Source organism: Squalius cephalus (genome assembly GCF_949319135.1).
Source record: "Squalius cephalus genome assembly, chromosome: 25".
NCBI classification, from domain to species: Eukaryota; Metazoa; Chordata; class Actinopteri; order Cypriniformes; family Leuciscidae; genus Squalius; species Squalius cephalus.
Genome location: NC_137146.1, coordinates 30683636 through 30706105, shown reverse-complemented (window position 1 = coordinate 30706105; position 22470 = coordinate 30683636). Strand labels below are relative to the sequence as shown.

Here is a 22470-nt window from a genome sequence, read left to right as displayed (position 1 = left end):
TTGAATTATGATTGTGTATGAAATGTGCTGTATAAATTAATGTGGCTTTACCTTAATAGTTAAATTGAGTATAAAATCCACAATAAATAGTTTTTATAGCAGTTTTTATATATATTATAAAATTGATAAAATTGATTTCTTCATGAAAGCCCTGACTCGTGCTCCTGTCCGACTGATTGCTGTGTTTCTTCTCTCTGCAGGCCGACAGCTGGTGCTGGAGACGCTTTACGCTCTGACCTCCAACACTAAGATCATCACAGAGGCCATGAACAAAGGTCAGCATGACATCATTTCCTGTAGGAATACGCCAATAGCAGATTTCCTCTGTGAATCCCTTAGATGGTTTAGTCACTGCAGCTGTGTGTGACCTCTGACCTTTCTCCTCTCAGGTGCGCTGATCTACCTGTTAGATCTGTTCTGTAACTCCACCCACCCTCAGGTGCGCACACAGACCGCAGAGCTCTTCTCCAAGATGACCTCAGACAAGCTGGTGGGACCCAAGGTGAGACTGTGCGTGTGTGAGACTGTGGCTGTGTGGAGACTTTAGCGTAGGAGCAGCACTGCTTCCTTCTCCTGTGTTTCTGATCATAGATGTGATTATTACCCATAACTCTCTGCCTGCGCTGAGTGTCGAGTGTTTCCCACAGGTGCGTCTGACCCTGGTGCGCTTCTTGCCGGCCGTGTTCATGGACGCCATGCGGGACAATCCCGAGGCGGCTGTGCACATATTCGAGGGAACGCACGAGAACCCGGAGCTGATCTGGAACGACAGCTCGAGAGAGACGGTCTCTACCACCGTCAGAGAGATGATGCTGGAGTGAGTTATCCTACATCACACTATCCTCATTCCCTGATCACTCCTCCTGCTGGAGTGAGTTATCCTACATCACACTATCCTCATTCCCTGATCACTCCTCCTGCTGGAGTGAGCTGTCCTACAACACACTATCCTCATTCCCTGATCACTCCTCCTGCTGGAGTGAGCTGTCCTACATCACACTATCCTCATTCCCTGATCACTCCTCCTGCTGGAGTGAGCTGTCCTACAACACACTATCCTCATTCCCTGATCACTCCTCCTGCTGGAGTGAGCTGTCCTACATCACACTATCCTCATTCCCTGATCACTCCTCCTGCTGGAGTGAGCTGTCCTACAACACACTATCCTCATTCCCTGATCACTCCTCCTGCTGGAGTGAGTTATCCTACATCACACTATCCTCATTCCCTGATCACTCCTCCTGCTGGAGTGAGTTATCCTACATCACACTATCCTCATTCCCTGATCACTCCTCCTGCTGGAGTGAGCTGTCCTACAACACACTATCCTCATTCCCTGATCACTCCTCCTGCTGGAGTGAGCTGTCCTACATCACACTATCCTCATTCCCTGATCACTCCTCCTGCTGGAGTGAGCTGTCCTACAACACACTATCCTCATTCCCTGATCACTCCTCCTGCTGGAGTGAGCTGTCCTACATCACACTATCCTCATTCCCTGATCACTCCTCCTGCTGGAGTGAGCTGTCCTACAACACACTATCCTCATTCCCTGATCACTCCTCCTGCTGGAGTGAGCTATCCTACATCACACTATCCTCATTCCCTGATCACTCCTCCTGCTGGAGTGAGCTGTCCTACATCACACTATCCTCATTCCCTGATCACTCCTCCTGCTGGAGTGAGCTGTCCTACATCACACTATCCTCATTCCCTGATCACTCCTCCTGCTGGAGTGAGCTATCACACTATCCTCATTCCCTGATCACTCCTCCTGCTGGAGTGAGCTGTCCTACAACACACTATCCTCATTCCCTGATCACTCCTCCTGCTGGAGTGAGCTATCCTACATCACACTATCCTCATTCCCTGATCACTCCTCCTGCTGGAGTGAGCTATCCTACATCACACTATCCTCATTCCCTGATCACTCCTCCTGCTGGAGTGAGCTATCCTACATCACACTATCCTCATTCCCTGATCACTCCTCCTGCTGGAGTGAGCTATCACACTATCCTCATTCCCTGATCACTCCTCCTGCTGGAGTGAGCTGTCCTACATCACACTATCCTCATTCCCTGATCACTCCTCCTGCTGGAGTGAGCTATCCTACATCACACTATCCTCATTCCCTGATCACTCCTCCTGCTGGAGTGAGCTATCAAACTATCCTCATTCCCTGATCACTCCTCCTGCTGGAGTGAGCTGTCCTACATCACACTATCCTCATTCCCTGATCACTCCTCCTGCTGGAGTGAGTTATCCTACATCACACTATCCTCATTCCCTGATCACTCCTCCTGCTGGAGTGAGCTATCCTACATCACACTATCCTCATTCCCTGATCACTCCTCCTGCTGGAGTGAGCTATCCTACAACACACTATCATCATTCCCTGATCACTCCTCCTGCTGGAGTGAGCTGTCCTACAACACACTATCCTCATTCCCTGATCACTCCTCCTGCTGGAGTGAGCTATCCTACATCACACTATCCTCATTCCCTGATCACTCCTCCTGCTGGAGTGAGCTATCCTACATCACACTATCCTCATTCCCTGATCACTCCTCCTGCTGGAGTGAGCTATCCTACAACACACTATCATCATTCCCTGATCACTCCTCCTGCTGGAGTGAGCTATCCTACATCACACTATCCTCATTCCCTGATCACTCCTCCTGCTGGAGTGAGCTATCCTACATCACACTATCCTCATTCCCTGATCACTCCTCCTGCTGGAGTGAGCTATCCTACATCACACTATCCTCATTCCCTGATCACTCCTCCTGCTGGAGTGAGCTATCCTACAACACACTATCCTCATTCCCTGATCACTCCTCCTGCTGGAGTGAGCTATCACACTATCCTCATTCCCTGATCACTCCTCCTGCTGGAGTGAGCTGTCCTAAATCACACTATCCTCATTCCCTGATCACTCCTCCTGCTGGAGTGAGTTATCCTACATCACACTATCCTCATTCCCTGATCACTCCTCCTGCTGGAGTGAGCTATCCTACATCACACTATCCTCATTCCCTGATCACTCCTCCTGCTGGAGTGAGCTATCCTACATCACACTATCATCATTCCCTGATCACTCCTCCTGCTGGAGTGAGCTGTCCTACATCACACTATCCTCATTCCCTGATCACTCCTCCTGCTGGAGTGAGCTATCCTACATCACACTATCCTCATTCCCTGATCACTCCTCCTGCTGGAGTGAACTGTCCTACATCACACTATCCTCATTCCCTGATCACTCCTCCTGCTGGAGTGAGCTGTCCTACATCACACTATCCTCATTCCCTGATCACTCCTCCTGCTGGAGTGAGCTGTCCTACATCACACTATCGTCATTCCCTGATCACTCCTCCTGCTGGAGTGAGCTATCCTACATCACACTATCCTCATTCCCTGATCACTCCTCCTGCTGGAGTGAGCTATCCTACATCACACTATCCTCATTCCCTGATCACTCCTCCTGCTGGAGTGAGCTGTCCTACATCACACTATCCTCATTCCCTGATCACTCCTCCTGCTGGAGTGAGCTGTCCTACATCACACTATCGTCATTCCCTGATCACTCCTCCTGCTGGAGTGAGCTGTCCTACATCACACTATCCTCATTCCCTGATCACTCCTCCTGCTGGAGTGAGCTGTCCTACATCACACTATCCTCATTCCCTGATCACTCCTCCTGCTGGAGTGAGCTGTCCTACATCACACTATCCTCATTCCCTGATCACTCCTCCTGCTGGAGTGAGCTGTCCTACATCACACTATCCTCATTCCCTGATCACTCCTCCTGCTGGAGTGAGCTATCCTACAACACACTATCCTCATTCCCTGATCACTCCTCCTGCTGGAGTGAGCTATCACAGTATCCTCATTCCCTGATCACTCCTCCTTCTGGAGTGAGCTGTCCTACATCACACTATCCTCATTCCCTGATCACTCCTCCTTCTGGAGTGAGCTGTCCTACATCACACTATCCTCATTCCCTGATCACTCCTCCTGCTGGAGTGAGCTGTCCTACATCACACTATCCTCATTCCCTGATCACTCCTCCTGCTGGAGTGAGCTGTCCTACATCACACTATCCTCATTCCCTGATCACTCCTCCTGCTGGAGTGAGCTGTCCTACATCACACTATCCTCATTCCCTGATCACTCCTCCTGCTGGAGTGAGCTGTCCTACATCACACTATCCTCATTCCCTGATCACTCCTCCTCCTGGAGTGAGCTGTCCTACATCACACTATCCTCATTCCCTGATCACTCCTCCTGCTGGAGTGAGCTATCCTACATCACACTATCCTCATTCCCTGATCACTCCTCCTGCTGGAGTGAGCTATCCTACATCACACTATCCTCATTCCCTGATCACTCCTCCTGCTGGAGTGAGCTATCACACTATCCTCATTCCCTGATCACTCCTCCTGCTGGAGTGAGCTGTCCTACATCACACTATCCTCATTCCCTGATCACTCCTCCTGCTGGAGTGAGCTATCCTACATCACACTATCCTCATTCCCTGATCACTCCTCCTGCTGGAGTGAGCTGTCCTACATCACACTATCCTCATTCCCTGATCACTCCTCCTGCTGGAGTGAGCTGTCCTACAACACACTATCCTCATTCCCTGATCACTCCTCCTTCTGGAGTGAGCTATCGTACATCACACTATCCTCATTCCCTGATCACTCCTCCTTCTGGAGTGAGCTATCCTACATCACACTATCCTCATTCCCTGATCACTCCTCCTTCTGGAGTGAGCTGTCCTACATCACAGTATCCTCATTCCCTGATCACTCCTCCTGCTGGAGTGAGCTATCCTACATCACACTATCCTCATTCCCTGATCACTCCTCCTGCTGGAGTGAGCTGTCCTACATCACACTATCCTCATTCCCTGATCACTCCTCCTGCTGGAGTGAGCTATCCTACATCACACTATCCTCATTCCCTGATCACTCCTCCTGCTGGAGTGAGCTGTCCTACATCACACTATCCTCATTCCCTGATCACTCCTCCTGCTGGAGTGAGCTGTCCTACATCACACTATCATCATTCCCTGATCACTCCTCCTGCTGGAGTGAGCTGTCCTACATCACACTATCCTCATTCCCTGATCACTCCTCCTGCTGGAGTGAGCTATCCTACATCACACTATCCTCATTCCCTGATCACTCCTCCTGCTGGAGTGAGCTGTCCTACATCACACTATCCTCATTCCCTGATCACTCCTCCTGCTGGAGTGAGCTGTCCTACATCACACTATCCTCATTCCCTGATCACTCCTCCTGCTGGAGTGAGCTGTCCTACATCACACTATCCTCATTCCCTGATCACTCCTCCTGCTGGAGTGAGTTATCCTACATCACACTGTCCTCATTCCCTGATCACTCCTCCTGCTGGAGTGAGCTGTCCTACATCACACTATCCTCATTCCCTGATCACTCCTCCTGCTGGAGTGAGCTGTCCTACATCACACTATCCTCATTCCCTGATCACTCCTCCTGCTGGAGTGAGCTGTCCTACATCACACTATCCTCATTCCCTGATCACTCCTCCTGCTGGAGTGAGCTATCACACTATCCTCATTCCCTGATCACTCCTCCTGCTGGAGTGAGTTATCCTACATCACACTATCCTCATTCCCTGATCACTCCTCCTGCTGGAGTGAGCTATCACACTATCCTCATTCCCTGATCACTCCTCCTGCTGGAGTGAGCTATCCTACATCACACTATCCTCATTCCCTGATCACTCCTCCTCCTGGAGTGAGCTGTCCTACATCACACTATCCTCATTCCCTGATCACTCCTCCTGCTGGAGTGAGCTGTCCTACATCACACTATCCTCATTCCCTGATCACTCCTCCTGCTGGAGTGAGCTATCCTACATCACACTATCCTCATTCCCTGATCACTCCTCCTGCTGGAGTGAGCTGTCCTACATCACACTATCCTCATTCCCTGATCACTCCTCCTGCTGGAGTGAGCTGTCCTACAACACACTATCCTCATTCCCTGATCACTCCTCCTTCTGGAGTGAGCTATCCTACATCACACTATCCTCATTCCCTGATCACTCCTCTTTCTGGAGTGAGCTGTCCTACATCACAGTATCCTCATTCCCTGATCACTCCTCCTGCTGGAGTGAGCTATCCTACATCACACTATCCTCATTCCCTGATCACTCCTCCTGCTGGAGTGAGCTGTCCTACATCACACTATCCTCATTCCCTGATCACTCCTCCTGCTGGAGTGAGCTGTCCTACATCACACTATCCTCATTCCCTGATCACTCCTCCTGCTGGAGTGAGCTATCCTACATCACACTATCCTCATTCCCTGATCACTCCTCCTGCTGGAGTGAGCTGTCCTACATCACACTATCCTCATTCCCTGATCACTCCTCCTGCTGGAGTGAGCTGTCCTACATCACACTATCCTCATTCCCTGATCACTCCTCCTGCTGGAGTGAGCTGTCCTACATCACACTATCCTCATTCCCTGATCACTCCTCCTGCTGGAGTGAGCTATCCTACATCACACTATCCTCATTCCCTGATCACTCCTCCTGCTGGAGTGAGCTATCCTACATCACACTATCCTCATTCCCTGATCACTCCTCCTGCTGGAGTGAGCTATCCTACATCACAGTATCCTCATTCCCTGATCACTCCTCCTGCTGGAGTGAGCTGTCCTACATCACACTATCCTCATTCCCTGATCACTCCTCCTGCTGGAGTGAGCTGTCCTACATCACACTATCCTCATTCCCTGATCACTCCTCCTGCTGGAGTGAGCTGTCCTACATCACACTATCCTCATTCCCTGATCACTCCTCCTGCTGGAGTGAGCTGTCCTACAACACACTATCCTCATTCCCTGATCACTCCTCCTGCTGGAGTGAGCTATCCTACATCACACTATCCTCATTCCCTGATCACTCCTCCTGCTGGAGTGAGCTGTCCTACAACACACTATCCTCATTCCCTGATCACTCCTCCTTCTGGAGTGAGCTATCCTACATCACACTATCCTCATTCCCTGATGACTCCTCCTGCTGGAGTGAGCTATCCTACATCACACTATCCTCATTCCCTGATCACTCCTCCTGCTGGAGTGAGCTATCCTACATCACACTATCCTCATTCCCTGATCACTCCTCCTGCTGGAGTGAGCTATCCTACAACACACTATCCTCATTCCCTGATCACTCCTCCTGCTGGAGTGAGCTATCCTACATCACACTATCCTCATTCCCTGATCACTCCTCCTGCTGGAGTGAGCTGTCCTACATCACACTATCCTCATTCCTACTCATTTACTCTTCTTCTTTTCCTCAGGCATTTTAAGCAGCAGAAAGACAATCCTGATGTCAACTGGAAGGTGAGTTTTTTTGTGTCAGAATTTAGTTTTACAGTTGTGAATTATCATTATTTTTGATAATTAAATTTGTGTGTGTCTCAGCTGCCGGAGGAGTTCTCCGTGGCGTACGGATCGGGACAGGGAGAGCTGGAGGTCGGAGGAGTGTTTCTGCGCATCTTCATCGCTCAGCCCGGATGGGTTCTGCGGAAGCCCCGAGAGTTCCTGGTGTCGTTGATGGACACTCTGACGGCGCTGCTGGAGAAGAACAACCCCAGTGTGAGTGTGACTACAGAGACGGGTGTGTGTACGGGTGTGTTCACCTGACGGGTGTGTGTACGGCTGTGTTTTCCTGATGGGTGTGTGTACTGCTGTGTTCTCCTGACGGGTGTGTGTACGACTGTGTTCTCCTGACGGGTGTGTGTACGGCTGTGTTTTCCTGATGGGTGTGTGTACGGCTGTGTTTTCCTGACGGGTGTGTGTACTGCTGTGTTCTCCTGACGGGTGTGTGTACTGCTGTGTTCTCCTGACGGGTGTGTGTACTGCTGTGTTCTCCTGACGGGTGTGTGTACTGCTGTGTTCTCCTGACGGGTGTGTGTACGGCTGTGTTTTCCTGATGGGTGTGTGTACTGCTGTGTTCTCCTGACGGGTGTGTGTACGACTGTGTTCTCCTGACGGGTGTGTGTACGGCTGTGTTTTCCTGATGGGTGTGTGTACGGCTGTGTTCTCCTGACGGGTGTGTGTACTGCTGTGTTCTCCTGACGGGTGTGTGTACTGCTGTGTTCTGACGGGTGTGTGTACTGCTGTGTTCTCCTGACGGGTGTGTGTACTGCTGTGTTCTCCTGACGGGTGTGTGTACGACTGTGTTCTCCTGACGGGTGTGTGTACGGCTGTGTTTTCCTGACGGGTGTGTGTAAAGGTGTGTGTACGGGTGTATGTACGGGTGTGTTCTCCTGACGGGTGTGTGTACGCCTATGTTTTCCTGACGGGTGTGTGTACGGCTGTGTTTTCCTGATGGGTGGGTGCACGGGTGTGTTCTCCTGACGGGTGTGTGTATGGGTGTGTTCTCCTGACGGGTGTGTGTACGGGTGTGTTCTCCTGACGGATGTGTGTACGGGTGTGTTCTCCTGACGGGTGTGTGTACGGGTGTGTTCTCCTGACGGGTGGGTGCACGGGTGTGTTCTCCTGACGGGTGAGTGTACGGGTGTGTTCTCCTGACGGGTGTGTGTACGGGTGTGTTCTCCTGACGGGTGTGTGTACGGGTGTGTTCTCCTGACGGGTGTGTGTACGGGTGTGTTCTCCTGACGGGTGTGTGTACGGGTGTGTTCTCCTGACGGGTGGGTGCACGGGTGTGTTCTCCTGACGGGTGAGTGCACTGGTGTGTTCTCCTGACGGGTGAGTGTACGGGTGTGTTCTCCTGACGGGTGTGTGTACGGGTGTGTTCTCCTGACGGGTGTGTTCTCCTGACGGGTGTGTTCTCCTGACGGGTGTGTGTTCTGCTGTGTTCTCCTGACGGTTGTGTGTTCTGTTGTGTGTTCTGCTGTGTTCTCCTGACGGGTGCGCGTACGGGTTTGTTTTCCTGACGGGTGTGTTGTACTGACCTGATGGGTGTGTGTAATGCTGTGTTCTCTTTAGAGCCCGACCGATATTATCGGCCGATATTAGGCATTTTCAAAACTATCGGTATCGGCATTTATAACGGCCGATAAATGAATATTTCAAAAATAAAATAAAAACGCACGAAACACCCTTCAACCATGTTATGAGTGTTGGCGTTGTATAGTTTGTCCACCAGAGGGCACTCTACACCGTCCCTGTTGGCAACACTCGTGTATAAGGCGCCACACATTCTGCAACCTGCTGATCCAGCCAGAGTCGGGCAGAGAGAACCGCGAGTGAGATCATCGGTGAAGTGTGTTCATGGTGAGTTGGTAACGACTCACGAGACATACATTGCTTGAATAACAATTAAAAGAACATCCCTATCAGTTCTCTTAACTCAAATAAGGATGACAAAATTCGTGACTCATGTCCAGTTTTGCTGCGGTTAAATAAGCCGAGAGTGAAGCGGAACAACGCGACGTAGGCTATATTCACATAAAATGTTAACACTGCAGTTGACAAAAGTTCATAATGTGCATGTGCTTTAATGCTTTGTCGGTTAAACATTTAATTTTAAATGCTGATGCGCTGTTCTAACGTGTGCGTTTCTCAGCGCGTACATGTGAAGCTCACATGCACTAAAAGCCTTTCTACCAGCGCCTGGATACTGGACAAAGTTATCTTTCGAGTCTTATTGTGCTAATACTGTTAAATACACACAAGATTTACATAAACAAAGTCGGTTGTCTAAAGTGAAGGCAAAATTGAGAGAAAATCTGCTTGTCAAATGCGTGTACATTAGACGTGTCGTGCTCAGCTCTTAAAGAGACAGTAGCAATTGTAAACACGCTGCCGCTTGTCCTTAAAGGGATAGTTCACCCAATAATAAAAATGATCTCATTATTTACAGGCACTCTAATGTTGTTCCAACTGTATTAATTTCCTTCTAATATTTTTCTAATATTAATAGTTTGAAGAATGTGGGTAACCAAACAGTAGCTGGTCCCCATTGACTTCCAAAGGAGAAAAATATACTATGGAAGTCACTGGGGTACATCAACTGTTTGGTTACCCACATTCATCCAAATAACTTATTTTCAACAGAAGAAAAAAACAACTTGAGAGAGTAAATTATGACAATTTGAATTTGTTGTCAATTTGAATGTGAAATTGTTGTTTTTGTTCAAAGGACTAAACGTTTAGTCTTAAAAAAAAATCTTACGTTTGTATTTTTATACATTTTATTTATCAGAACTTTAATATATTTTGATGTTCCTCTGTTCTGTTGTGACAATAAAAGAAACAAGTTTCTTTTTAAAATGCATTATCATATTATTTTAGTTAAAACTCATAAATAACTACAAATAACTAATTTTAGGGGAAATTTGTTAATGTTTTGTTGCGCGTTTCTGAAAAAAAATAAAAAATATCGTCCGATATATCGGAATATCGGATTTTAAAACCAACAAATATTTGTACCGGTATCAGCCTTCAAAATCCTTTATCGGTCGGGCTCTAGTACCCATCAAAAGTTTGTACACACCAATTGTAAAGTGTGTCCAAACTTACTGTACTATAATACACATAAATAATATTGCTACTGTATTATAATATACACATAAATAATATCGGCCGATATATCGGTATCTGGCTTTTTTTTATCGGTATCGGCATCGGCGCCCAAAAATCCATATCGGTCGGGCTCTAGTTCTCTTGACGGGTGTGTGTACGGGTGTGTTCTTCTGACCTGACTGGTGTGTGTCCAGGTGTGTTCTGCTGACGGGTGTGTGTGCTGCTGTGTTCTCCTGACGGGTGTGTGTACGGGTGTGTTCTCCTGACCTGACGGGTGTGTGTCCAGGTGTGTTCTGCTGACGGGTGTGTGTGCTGCTGTGTTCTCCTGACGGGTGTGTGTGTACGGGTGTGTTTTCCTGACGGGTGTGTGTTCTGCTGTGTTCTCCTGACCTGACGGGTGTGTGTTCTGCTGTGTTCTCCTGACGGGTGTGTGTTCTGCTGTGTTCTCCTGATGGATGTATGTGCGTACAGGTGTGTTCTCCTGACCTGATGGGTGTGTGTACGAGTCTGTTCTCCTGTCGGGTGTGTGTACGGGTGTGTTGTCCTGACCTGACGGGTGTGTGTACTGCTGTGTTCTCTTGACGGGTGTGTTCTCCTGACCTGACGGGTGTGTGTTTTGCTGTGTTCTCTTGACTGGTGTGTGTACTGGTGTGTTCTCCTGACGGGTGTTTGTCTAGGTGTGTTCTGCTGACGGGTGTGTGTATGCGTGTTTTCTCCTGATGGGTGCGTGTGCTGCTGTGTTCTCCTGACGGGTGTGTTCTCCTGACGGGTGTGTGTACGGGTGTGTTCTCCTGACCTGATGGGTGTGTGTACTGCTGTGTTCTGCTGACGGGTGTGTGTACGGGTGTGTTCTCCTGACGGGTGTGTGTACGGGTGTGTTCTCCTGACGGGTGTGTGTACGGGTGTGTTCTGCTGACGGGTGTGTGTTCTGCTGTGTTCTCCTGACGGATGTGCGTACAGGTGTGTTCTCCTGACCTGATGGGTGTGTGTACGGGTGTGTTCTGCTGACGGGTGTGTGTACGGGTGTGTTCTGCTGACGGGTGTGTGTACGGGTCTGTTCTCCTGACGGGTGTGTGTACGGGTGTGTTCTCCTGACGGGTGTGTGTACGGGTGTGTTCTCCTGACGGGTGTGTGTACGGGTGTGTTCTCCTGACGGGTGTGTGTACGGGTGTGTTCTGCTGACGGGTGTGTGTACGGGTGTGTTCTCCTGACGGGTGTGTGTACGGGTGTGTTCTCCTGACGGGTGTGTGTACGGGTGTGTTCTGCTGACGGGTGTGTGTACGGGTGTGTTCTCCTGACGGGTGTGTTCTCCTGACGGGTGTGTTCTCCTGACGGGTGTGTGTACGGGTGTGTTCTCCTGACGGGTGTGTGTACGGGTGTGTTCTCCTGACGGGTGTGTGTACGGGTGTGTTCTCCTGACGGGTGTGTTCTCCTGACGGGTGTGTGTACGGGTGTGTTCTCCTGACGGGTGTGTGTACGGGTGTGTTCTCCTGACGGGTGTGTGTACGGGTGTGTTCTGCTGACGGGTGTGTGTACGGGTGTGTTCTCCTGACGGGTGTGTGTACGGGTGTGTTCTCCTGACGGGTGTGTGTACGGGTGTGTTCTGCTGACGGGTGTGTGTACGGGTGTGTTCTCCTGACGGGTGTGTGTACGGGTGTGTTCTCCTGACGGGTGTGTGTACGGGTGTGTTCTCCTGACGGGTGTGTGTACGGGTGTGTTCTGCTGACGGGTGTGTGTACGGGTGTGTTCTCCTGACGGGTGTGTGTACGACTGTGTTTTCCTGATGGGTGTGTGTACGGGTGTGTTCTCCTGACAGGTGTGTGTACGGGTGTGTTCTGCTGACTGGTGTGTGTACGGGTGTGTTCTCCTGACAGGTGTGTGTACGGGTGTGTTCTGCTGACTGGTGTGTGTACGGGTGTGTTCTCCTGACGGGTGTGTTCTCCTGACGGGTGTGTGTACGGGTGTGTTCTCCTGACAGGTGTGTGTACGGGTGTGTTCTGCTGACTGGTGTGTGTACGGGTGTGTTCTCCTGACGGGTGTGTTCTCCTGACGGGTGTGTGTACGGGTGTGTTCTCCTGACGGGTGTGTTCTCCTGACGGGTGTGTGTACGGGTGTGTGTACGGGTGTGTTCTGCTGACGGGTGTGTGTACGGGTGTGTTCTCCTGACGGGTGTGTGTACGGGTGTGTTCTCCTGACGGGTGTGTGTACGGGTGTGTTCTCCTGACGGGTGTGTGTACGGGTGTGTTCTCCTGACGGGTGTGTGTACGGGTGTGTTCTGCTGACGGGTGTGTTCTCCTGACGGGTGTGTGTACGGGTGTGTTCTCCTGACGGGTGTGTGTACGGGTGTGTTCTCCTGACAGGTGTGTGTACGGGTGTGTTCTGCTGACTGGTGTGTGTATGGGTGTGTTCTCCTGACGGGTGTGTTCTCCTGACGGGTGTGTGTACGGGTGTGTTCTCCTGACGGGTGTGTGTACGGGTGTGTTCTCCTGACGGGTGTGTGTACGGGTGTGTTCTGCTGACGGGTGTGTTCTCCTGACGGGTGTGTGTACGGGTGTGTTCTCCTGACGGGTGTGTTCTCCTGACGAGTGTGTTCTCCTGACGGGTGTGTGTACGGGTGTGTTCTCCTGACAGGTGTGTGTACGGGTGTGTTCTGCTGACGGGTGTGTGTACGGGTCTGTTCTCTTGACGGGTGTGTGTACTGCTGTGTTCTGCTGACGGGTGTGTGTACGGGTGTGTTCTCCTGACGGGTGTGTGTACTGCTGTGTTCTGCTGACGGGTGTGTGTACGGGTGTGTTCTCCTGACGGGTGTGTGTACTGCTGTGTTCTGCTGACGGGTGTGTGTACGGGTGTGTTCTCCTGACGGGTGTGTATACGGGTGTGTTCTCCTGACGGGTGTGTTCTCCTGACGGGTGTGTTCTCCTGACGGGTGTGTACGGGTGTGTTCTCCTGACGGGTGTGTGTACGGGTGTGTTCTGCTGACGGGTGTGTGTACGGGTGTGTTCTGCTGACGGGTGTGTGTACGGGTGTGTTCTGCTGACGGGTGTGTGTACGGGTGTGTTCTCCTGACGGGTGTGTGTACGGGTGTGTTCTCCTGACGGGTGTGTGTACGGGTGTGTTCTCCTGACGGGTGTGTGTACGGGTGTGTGTACGGGTGTGTTCTCCTGACGGGTGTGTGTACGGGTGTGTTCTCCTGACGGGTGTGTGTACGGGTGTGTTCTGCTGACTGGTGTGTGTACGGGTGTGTTCTCCTGACGGGTGTGTGTTCTCCTCAGGGCGAGGCGCTGGAGACAGTCACCACCGCAGCAGTGTGTCTCTTCAGCACACACACTCAGCTGGCGGATCAGGTGCCTCCTCTCGGGCATCTCCCGCGGGTGCTGACGGCGCTCGCACACAAGAACAACGCTGTGCCCAAGAGTGCCATCAGACTCATACACGTGCTGTCAGACAACGAGGTGCTGCTCACACACAAGCTCTCACACACACACACACACACACTTACACTCTCTCTCACACAAACACACACACACACACACACTTACTGTGTTTGTCAGAAAAGGAAGCTTGTTTCTGCCACGCAATACATAAATAAAGGTTATTGAGACTTTTTATCTCACAGTTCTAAATTCTTGCAAGTGTAATTGCAAGTTGATGACTGAAACAAGTCTCCATAGTTCTCATAATATACTACTAAGTACACTAATATACTACTTCTATATCAAGTAGTTTTAAATAATAAGTAATAAGTGCTGAGTAATGTGGTGTGTGTTGCTGCTGCAGCTGTGTGTGGCTGAAGTGTTTATAGTAATAATAAGTGATGTGAGTTGCTGCAGCTGTGTGTGGATAATAAGTGTGTGTGTGTTGCTGCAGCTGTGTGTGTGGATAATAAGTGTGTGTGTGTTGCTGCAGCTGTGTGTGTGGATAATAAGTGTGTGTGTGTTGCTGTAGTTGTGTGTGCGGATAATAAGTGTGTGTGTGTTGCTGTAGTTGTGTGTGCGGATAATAAGTGTGTGTGTGTGTTGCTGCAGTTGTGTGTGCGGATAATAAGTGTGTGTGTGTGTGTTGCTGCAGCTGTGTGTGTGGATAATAAGTGTGTGTGTGTTGCTGCAGCTGTGTGTGTGGATAATAAGTGTGTGTGTGTTGCTGCAGCTGTGTGTGTGGATAATAAGTGTGTGTGTGTTGCTGCAGCTGTGTGTGTGGATAATAAGTGTGTGTGTGTTGCTGTAGTTGTGTGTGCGGATAATAAGTGTGTGTGTGTTGCTGCAGTTGTGTGTGCGGATAATAAGTGTGTGTGTGTGTTGCTGCAGTTGTGTGTGCGCTCCATGGCGGCTCTGGAGGCCATCGGGCCGCTGATGACGGGGATGAAGCTCAGGGCTGATATGGCAGGACTGGCCTGTGAGGCTCTGAACCGCATGTTCCAGCGAGAGCAGAACGAGCTCGTGGCTCAGGTGACCCTCACACTCTCTCTCTCACACACACACACACACACACACACACAGAGAACAAGCTTGTGGCACAGGTGACCGGAGCAGCCTCACACAGGACGGCTCAGGAACAGAAAACACACTATATCTGTGCATATATAATATTAATATTAATAGTAATAATAATTAGGGATGCATCGATATCACTTTTTCCAGAACGAGGCCGATACAATACCTGTATTTTCACTGCATTTGTAATTTTTAAATATATTAGGAAGAGAAACCAAAAGAATATGAATCATTTGTTGATTTGTTTAGCAAATTTCCTTCAGTCATTTTCATGCTTAATTAAGCCTGTTAAAATGTATTGAACAAGTTTCTGTTACTTTCTCTGTTCATTCTTAGGGTTTGGTATTGTTTGAAATTTAACGATTCCAATTTCGATTCTGCTTATCGATTCCGATACTTATCGATTCCTAATTTCGATTCCAATAAGGTAAAAAAAAAAATCAATATTATTCACATTTAGTCTTATTGCACAACATTTAATTGTAGCTGAATCTCACCGGCCTTTAGCACCTGATCATGCCGCCAGCGCCATGCCACCCTGCTGCCAACCAAAGCCCTGTGTCTCAGCCGGGACTCTGCTATCTCTAGGCCTTCCTGTGCTCTCCTCTTCCTACCTGTCCGCACCGAGATGCCTGCTGATGCCACCCTCGGGGCCTTAGAGTCCCGATAGAGTTGTGTCTCTCTGGTGCGAAAGACCTTAAACTCCTCATTGGGGCTGCTAAACTGGAGCTCCCTGATGCTACAGTCAAAGATACTACAAAAATTCATGGCAAGGGCAAAGAGAATAACTGAGATGGCGCACCCAGTTATGATCCCCTTATCAAGCAGGTGCCATTCTGATGTTTAGTTCCCCGTGACCCAGCCAGGGTTGGTCAGCAGCACTGGCCCACAGATCACTCCTCCTAAGCCCCAGCCATCTGGAGGCTCTGTCTGCAGCCTCCATAGCGGACTTAAAATAACACTACTTTATAAATAAAATATACGTTACAAATATAGTTACAAAAGTTATTTGAGTTGAATGAGTGAACTTTCTCTGTCATTTGTTGTTTGATTAGTGTTATTATAGAGACGGCAGCAGGAATATTAGGCTGCTGTCACTTTAAGAGCTGCACGGATCCAATATACTGTTATACTCGCCTGTAGCACAGAGAACAGAATCGTCTCTCGCTTGAATGGTTTAGTCATATTGAATATGCTCGTACAGTCATATGCTCACAAAGGAATCGATATGAGGAATTGAAATTTAATTTTTATAACAAGTAACAGATTGCTGACCTTAAGTATTCAATTCCAGAATTGGAAACGATTTTCGATTCCCAACCCTATTCATTCTATTGCTCTCTCATATTTTATCTTTCATTTAATAGCACAGCGCATATTTAGAGTTATTAATGTGCGTGTGTGTTCAGGCTCTTAGAGTGGAGCTTGTGCCGTATCTTCTCAAGCTGTTGGAGGGCATCGGGTTGGAGACTCTTGAAAACCCTTCAGCAACCAAAGCTCAGATCGTCAAAGCGCTGAAGTCCATGACCCGCAGCCTGCAGTTCGGAGAGCAGGTATAATCATCATCATCATCATCCTCCTTCAGCAGGTCTTTACACTGGAGCCACAGTCAGAACACAACTCATGCTGTGTTTCTGCTACAGGTCAATGAAATCCTGTCTCGTTCCACTGTGTGGAGTGCCTTCAAAGACCAGAAACACGACCTCTTCATCTCCGACTCCCAGACTGCAGGTTACCTGACGGGTGAGTCCAGCGCACATTCAGTCTCTGAGAAGCCGGTGTTTACAGCAGTGCACTTACAGTGGAAGTGTGTGTGGGCGAGACATGTAGACGTGAACGAGCTTCTGTCCCGTGTTAACATGTAATGTCTGTGCTTTTAAAAGTGTGTGTCAGAAAGTTAATCTATGCAGTTGCTCCACAGACTTCTGTCTTCATTGCATTACTGTACACTGTGTCTGTGCTTGTTTTTGGGTGGTATTTAACTCATTTTGACATGTAACGAGTGTAGACTGTGTCTTTGTATCAATACTGATCTGAACTGCTCTGTCGTTCCTCTGCGCCTGCTGGTTATAACATCTGCTTGCTCCCTCCATCTCTCTCTCTCTCTCTCTCTCTCTCTCTCTTTCTCCCTCTCTCTCTCTCCCCCCCCCTCTCCCCCCCCCTCTCTCTCTCTCTCTCCCCCCTCTCCCCCCCCCTCTCTCTCTCTCTCTCCCTCTCTCTCTCTCTCTCTCTCTCTCTCTGCTGTATTATATCTGGGGCTCTTCAGGTGTGTCCACTCCTTCTCTCCTGGCCGCCAGTAGTCCACTGCGCACTGGCCTTTAGTCTCCCACCCTCCTCTCTTTCACTTTAAAACAGGTACACTCTCTTTCTGATGACTTCATCTGTCTTTCCACTGCGTTTCCATCTGCATCTCCACCTTCACATGCAGCACTGATGGTGTTTTGTTGTGTCCAGTTTTTTCCATTCAACTGAGTGATCAGTATAAAACATTTCATCCATGTCTGTTATGTTCTAAAAATGATAAATGTCATAATTTTTGGTGTTGACGATGACATGTTGATGACTTTAACTGTGTGACTGGCGGTGTTGGCGATGACGGTGTTGGCGATGACGGTGTTGGCGATGGTGTTGACGACGGCGACGGTGTTGACTGTGACTGACGGTGTTGACTGTGACTGACGGTGTTGACAACGGCGACGGTGTTGACTGACTGATGGTGTTGACTGACTGATGGTGTTGACTGACTGATGGTGTTGACTGACTGATGGTGACGGTGTTGACTGACTGACGGTGTTGACGATGGCGACGGTGTTGATGATGGCGACGGTGTTGACTGACTGACGGTGTTGACTGACTGACGGTGTTGACGATGGCGACGGTGTTGACTGACTGACGGTGTTGACGATGGCGACGGTGTTGACTGACTGATGGTGTTGACTGACTGATGGTGTTGACTGACTGATGGTGTTGACGATGGCGACGGTGTTGACTGACTGACGGTGTTGACGATGGCGACGGTGTTGATGATGGCGACGGTGTTGACTGACTGACGGTGTTGACTGACTGATGGTGTTGACGATGGCGACGGTGTTGACTGACTGACGGTGTTGACGATGGCGACGGTGTTGACTGACTGACGGTGTTGACGATGGCGACGGTGTTGATGATGGCGACGGTGTTGACTGACTGACGGTGTTGACGATGACATGTTGATGACTGTTGACAATGATGACGGTGTTGATGACGGTGTTGATGACAGTGTTGACAACGGCGACGGTGTTTACGATGGCAACGGTGTTGACTGACTGATGGTGTTGACGATGGCGACGGTGTTGACTGACTGACGGTGTTGACGATGGCGACTGTGTTGACTGTGACTGACGGTGTTGATGATGGCGACGGTGTTGGGGACGGTGTTGACTGACTGACGGTGTTGACGACGGCGATGGTGTTGGCGATGGCAATGGTGTTGACTGACTGACGGTGTTGACGATGGCGACGGTGTTGACGATGGCGACGGTGTTGATGATGGCGACGGTGTTGACGATGACATGTTGATGACTGTTGACAACGATGACGGTGTTGATGGCGGTGTTGATGACGGTGTTGATGATGACAGTGTTGATGACAGTGTTGATGACGGTGTTGATGACGGTGTTGATGACGGTGTTGACGACGACGGTGTTGATGACGACGGTGTTGATGACGACGGTGTTGATGACGACGGTGTTGATGACGACGGTGTTGATGACGACGGTGTTGATGACGACGGTGTTGATGACGACGGTGTTGATGACGACGGTGTTTATGACGACGGTGTTGATGACGACGTTGTTGATGACGGTGTTGTTGATGACGGTGTTGATGATGACGGTGTTGATGATGACGGTGTTGATGACGGTGTTGATGACGGTGTTGATGACAACGGCAACGGTGTTGACGAAGGTGATGGTGTTGACTGACTGACGGTGTTGACGATGGCGACGGTGTTGACGATGACATGTTGATGACTGTTGACAACGATGACGGTGTTGATGATGGCGGTGTTGATGACGATGAAGATGGCGGTGTTGGTTGATGTTGATGATGACTGTGTTGATGTTCAGGTCCAGGAGTGGCAGGCTATCTGACAGCAGGCACCGGCTCTACGGTCATCCCCAGCGTCCCACCGCCCGTAGACAACGACATCGGAGACCTGGGCTGAATTAGACTGACAGCATCAGACGAAGCCGGACCCGGAGACTGAGACTGACATCTGTCTGGAGCAGCTCCTGATACTCCTGATCCTCCTGATCCTCATGATCCTCCTGATCCTCCTGATCCTCGAGGACAGCTGATGGACTGATGGACTGATGGACAGAGAGAGGGAACGGAGGGCTGGTCGTCTCCTCTCTCACAGCACTCATGGTCTTTAGTGATTCCTTCATTTTAATACATCAATACTTCTTCCTCTTTCATTTTATATTCAGTTGCGTCTCGTAAATCTTTTCTTTCCATGGAGAGCAGAATAGTTTACTTTTGTATTGAGATATTTTTATGCGTTTGTTTATTTTCTTCATTCTGAGTGAGCCGATGAATAGATCTCTGATACGGTGTCGTCTTCGTCTTCCTGCGTCTCGCATTCAGCCCGTGTCTCAGCTGAAGTCTGTCCTCATCCCAACCAATCCTACGCATATTCTGTTTGATAACATGCAGCCTTGCAATTGAGAAGGATCCTGTGAAACTGATTATGATGTGAGAAGCGCACTGTCTGCGGTCTCTCCTGTTCCCCGTCTCTCTTCCCTCCTTCCCCAGAAAGCACTCGAATATTTATACCTATGATAAAGACCAACTGAAAATCAGCTTCTAAAAGGACAAAGAACAAATTGTACTGACTCTTGATTACAAATGTATGTGAACGACTAGTGCAATTATGAAATGTTAAATGTAATATGCGTACATAAACTTTCTATATTGAATGTACATTAATAAAAAAATAAATCAGTTGCACTTGTACATAAAATTTTAAGAATAAAAGGGAATCCACATCTGTTTTTTGTTTGCAGTGTTTTGTGAACATGAAGAATTTGCCCATTTCATTTTCCGGTCCAGTGCTTAGATTCACTGCAAACCAGAAGATTAAAATAATTGTTGTCTCCTCATGCAGTTGTATTTTTGAAATCTAGTCTCTTTATCCACCTTATTTGACAGAATGGATTTTTTTATTGTAATGCTTTGCATTTGCTTGCAAATCTTTTGCATTATCTCGTTCTTGTTCCCCGTTAAACCGTCACTAGTTTTGCGAGGGAACAAAACCTGATAATAATTACGATAAATTAAAATATGATGAATACCAGTTTGCAGCATAACGACGGGCTATGTGCAGTTAATTAAATGTAAATGGCGGACACTGAAGCTTTGCACATTCAATTTAAAAAATTCACTCTTAGGTTAAAATAAGGTGGACAGAGAGTCATAGGTCATGTTTGATGCATTATATTGTGTCTGCATTACACTGCGTGTCCACATGAGGGCGACAGATCTTCATATTACAGCCTCTGCAGCTCCTTCGGTTTTGTGATCATTCATTCCCTGAATCCCCCAAAGTTACTCATATAACAAGCAATCATTTTGAGATTTAGAAGAACAAATCCAAAGTGCCACGTGTCATCTATAATGCCTAAGAAATGTTGATTTAATTGTGCATCGTTTCATGCTGTCTTACATTAGCATCAGAAGTAATTTGGTGTGGTTCATCAGCTGAGCATTTTGCTGACATCATCCGTCTTTCTCTGACTTGATTAAAGTGCTCAGATTCTGTCTTTCCTCAATCCCTTCAGTTTCTGCAGGTGCTGGAAGACCCCTGTCATTCCTCTGTTATTCTGACTCATTCAGAGCTCAGATCTGCGTGAGATCCAGCGCTCACTCCCTGTGGGAATGAGTCAGATTACTGAGGAAGCAGACTTTCCCGAGGCAGTGGAACTGATTCAATAGATCTGTTTTCTGTTCATTAAATGGTGTTAGACACACAATGCAATGAAACATTTGCTTTGGCAGTAAACCATATTCACTGCATAGTACATAGACGAATTTATCGATTTAAAACCGCAACGCAAGTTTAATATAGTTTTCATTACATCGCGCTCTGCAATACTCGATTCTGATTGGTCAATGGCGACCTCTAGTGGACAAATATTTCCTAATAATCGAGGTCGTCCACGGCAGCGCTGTTCTTACATCTCTATTCTAATGGTAATGGATAATGGACAGTTTTCCGCCCGCGAAACTCAGACCGGCGCTACTTTAATGTCTCTGGTATCACTCCGCGGACTCGCTCTCTCTTCATACACACGTTGAAACCAGGGGGCCAATGTTTCGGAAAACACTGAAGCTTCCCCGGGCGCCGCCACTGATTAGCGGACCATCCCCTGCTGTTAGCATTCCATTGACTCCCATTCATTTTGGCGTCACTCTGACAGTGAATAACTTTACATCTGAGGCGTTTGAAGACTCCATTTGTCCATTATTTATTTCTAAAGAAACACGAAAATGTATAAAAGGCTCCATTACCTTGTATCTTGCGTTATGGCCCCGTAGAAGCAGTTTTTGTAATAGGCTAACGATTGTGTCATAACTTGCGACTCTCTGTCGCACAGTAGAGAGATTACCGTATGGACAGGAGGAGAAGCTCGCGGGCGATCGGGGGGACGTGGAGGCACAATGACAAAATAATTAATCAGAATACTTAGCAAAAGTGTCTCCTGCTCCGAGCTCATGGACAGCTCGTACTCACACTCTCCGTCTCTGTGAGATTCGGAAGGGAATGACTCAGATTTCTCTCGGCACAGCTACTAGAAGACAGACGGGTTGCTCACGTCACATCTACGCCGTCGAGCTCAGTGTGAGTCTGCGCAGTCGCGCCGCCATCAGGAAGAAGAACTTCTAGTGGACTTCACTTTTCTCCGTTGAATCCAGTGGGGTCGCTGTGTCCATTTCTTTTACTGTCTATGGTTGAAACCGCCATTTTGTGCCTCTGTCATGTTTTCTAGTGAAAACGACCTCTCTCTCAAGACTTAAGCATTAATATTGCTGTAACATTGTATAAAGGCCGATTGTTGTGTATGTTTTAGTGGACCGTTTTATTTTTAGCAGGTAAGATTGTAAAATCGTTCACTCACCATAATATCATGAGTTCACATCCACATGTTTATTCTGCGAGCTGCCCCGTTATTAATTAAAACAGTGTATTTTTACAGATAAAACTCGCTGATTCAGGGACAAAATGTTCAGTATTTGTGCATGAGTTAAAAGCAAAATAATGGAGAGCAAGAAGAAAGATTCATTGATTCAGGATATTCCAGCAAATCTTCCATTGACACTCTTTCTGACTGACCTTCAGCTTCTCACTTCCATCCTCTTCTTCTGCTTCCTTCGACTCAGAGCCTTCACAG

General features: G+C 48.6%; 1 protein-coding gene across 4 annotated transcripts in view; it reads left to right on the top strand.

Annotated features, from left to right (window-relative positions):
• dnajc13 (DnaJ heat shock protein family (Hsp40) member C13) overlaps positions 1 to 19742 on the top strand; it is a 141413-nt gene extending 121671 nt beyond the window's left edge. For 3 of the 4 annotated variants that reach the window (XM_079863183.1, XM_079863182.1, XM_079863181.1), the window contains 10 exons: positions 201 to 275; positions 390 to 502; positions 648 to 817; positions 7358 to 7400; positions 7482 to 7655; positions 13823 to 14002; positions 14855 to 14995; positions 16450 to 16593; positions 16684 to 16783; positions 19147 to 19742. In XM_079863183.1, the coding sequence (XP_079719309.1) occupies positions 201 to 275; positions 390 to 502; positions 648 to 817; positions 7358 to 7400; positions 7482 to 7655; positions 13823 to 14002; positions 14855 to 14995; positions 16450 to 16593; positions 16684 to 16783; positions 19147 to 19244 (1238 nt within the window). In that variant the 3' untranslated portion in view covers positions 19245 to 19742. Of the gene's footprint in view, positions 1 to 200; positions 276 to 389; positions 503 to 647; positions 818 to 7357; positions 7401 to 7481; positions 7656 to 13822; positions 14003 to 14854; positions 14996 to 16449; positions 16594 to 16683; positions 16784 to 17306; positions 17396 to 19146 lie in introns of all 4 variants that reach the window. The other variant, XM_079863184.1, reaches the window with a different exon arrangement.
• Positions 19743 to 22470: the final 2728 nt, after the last annotated feature.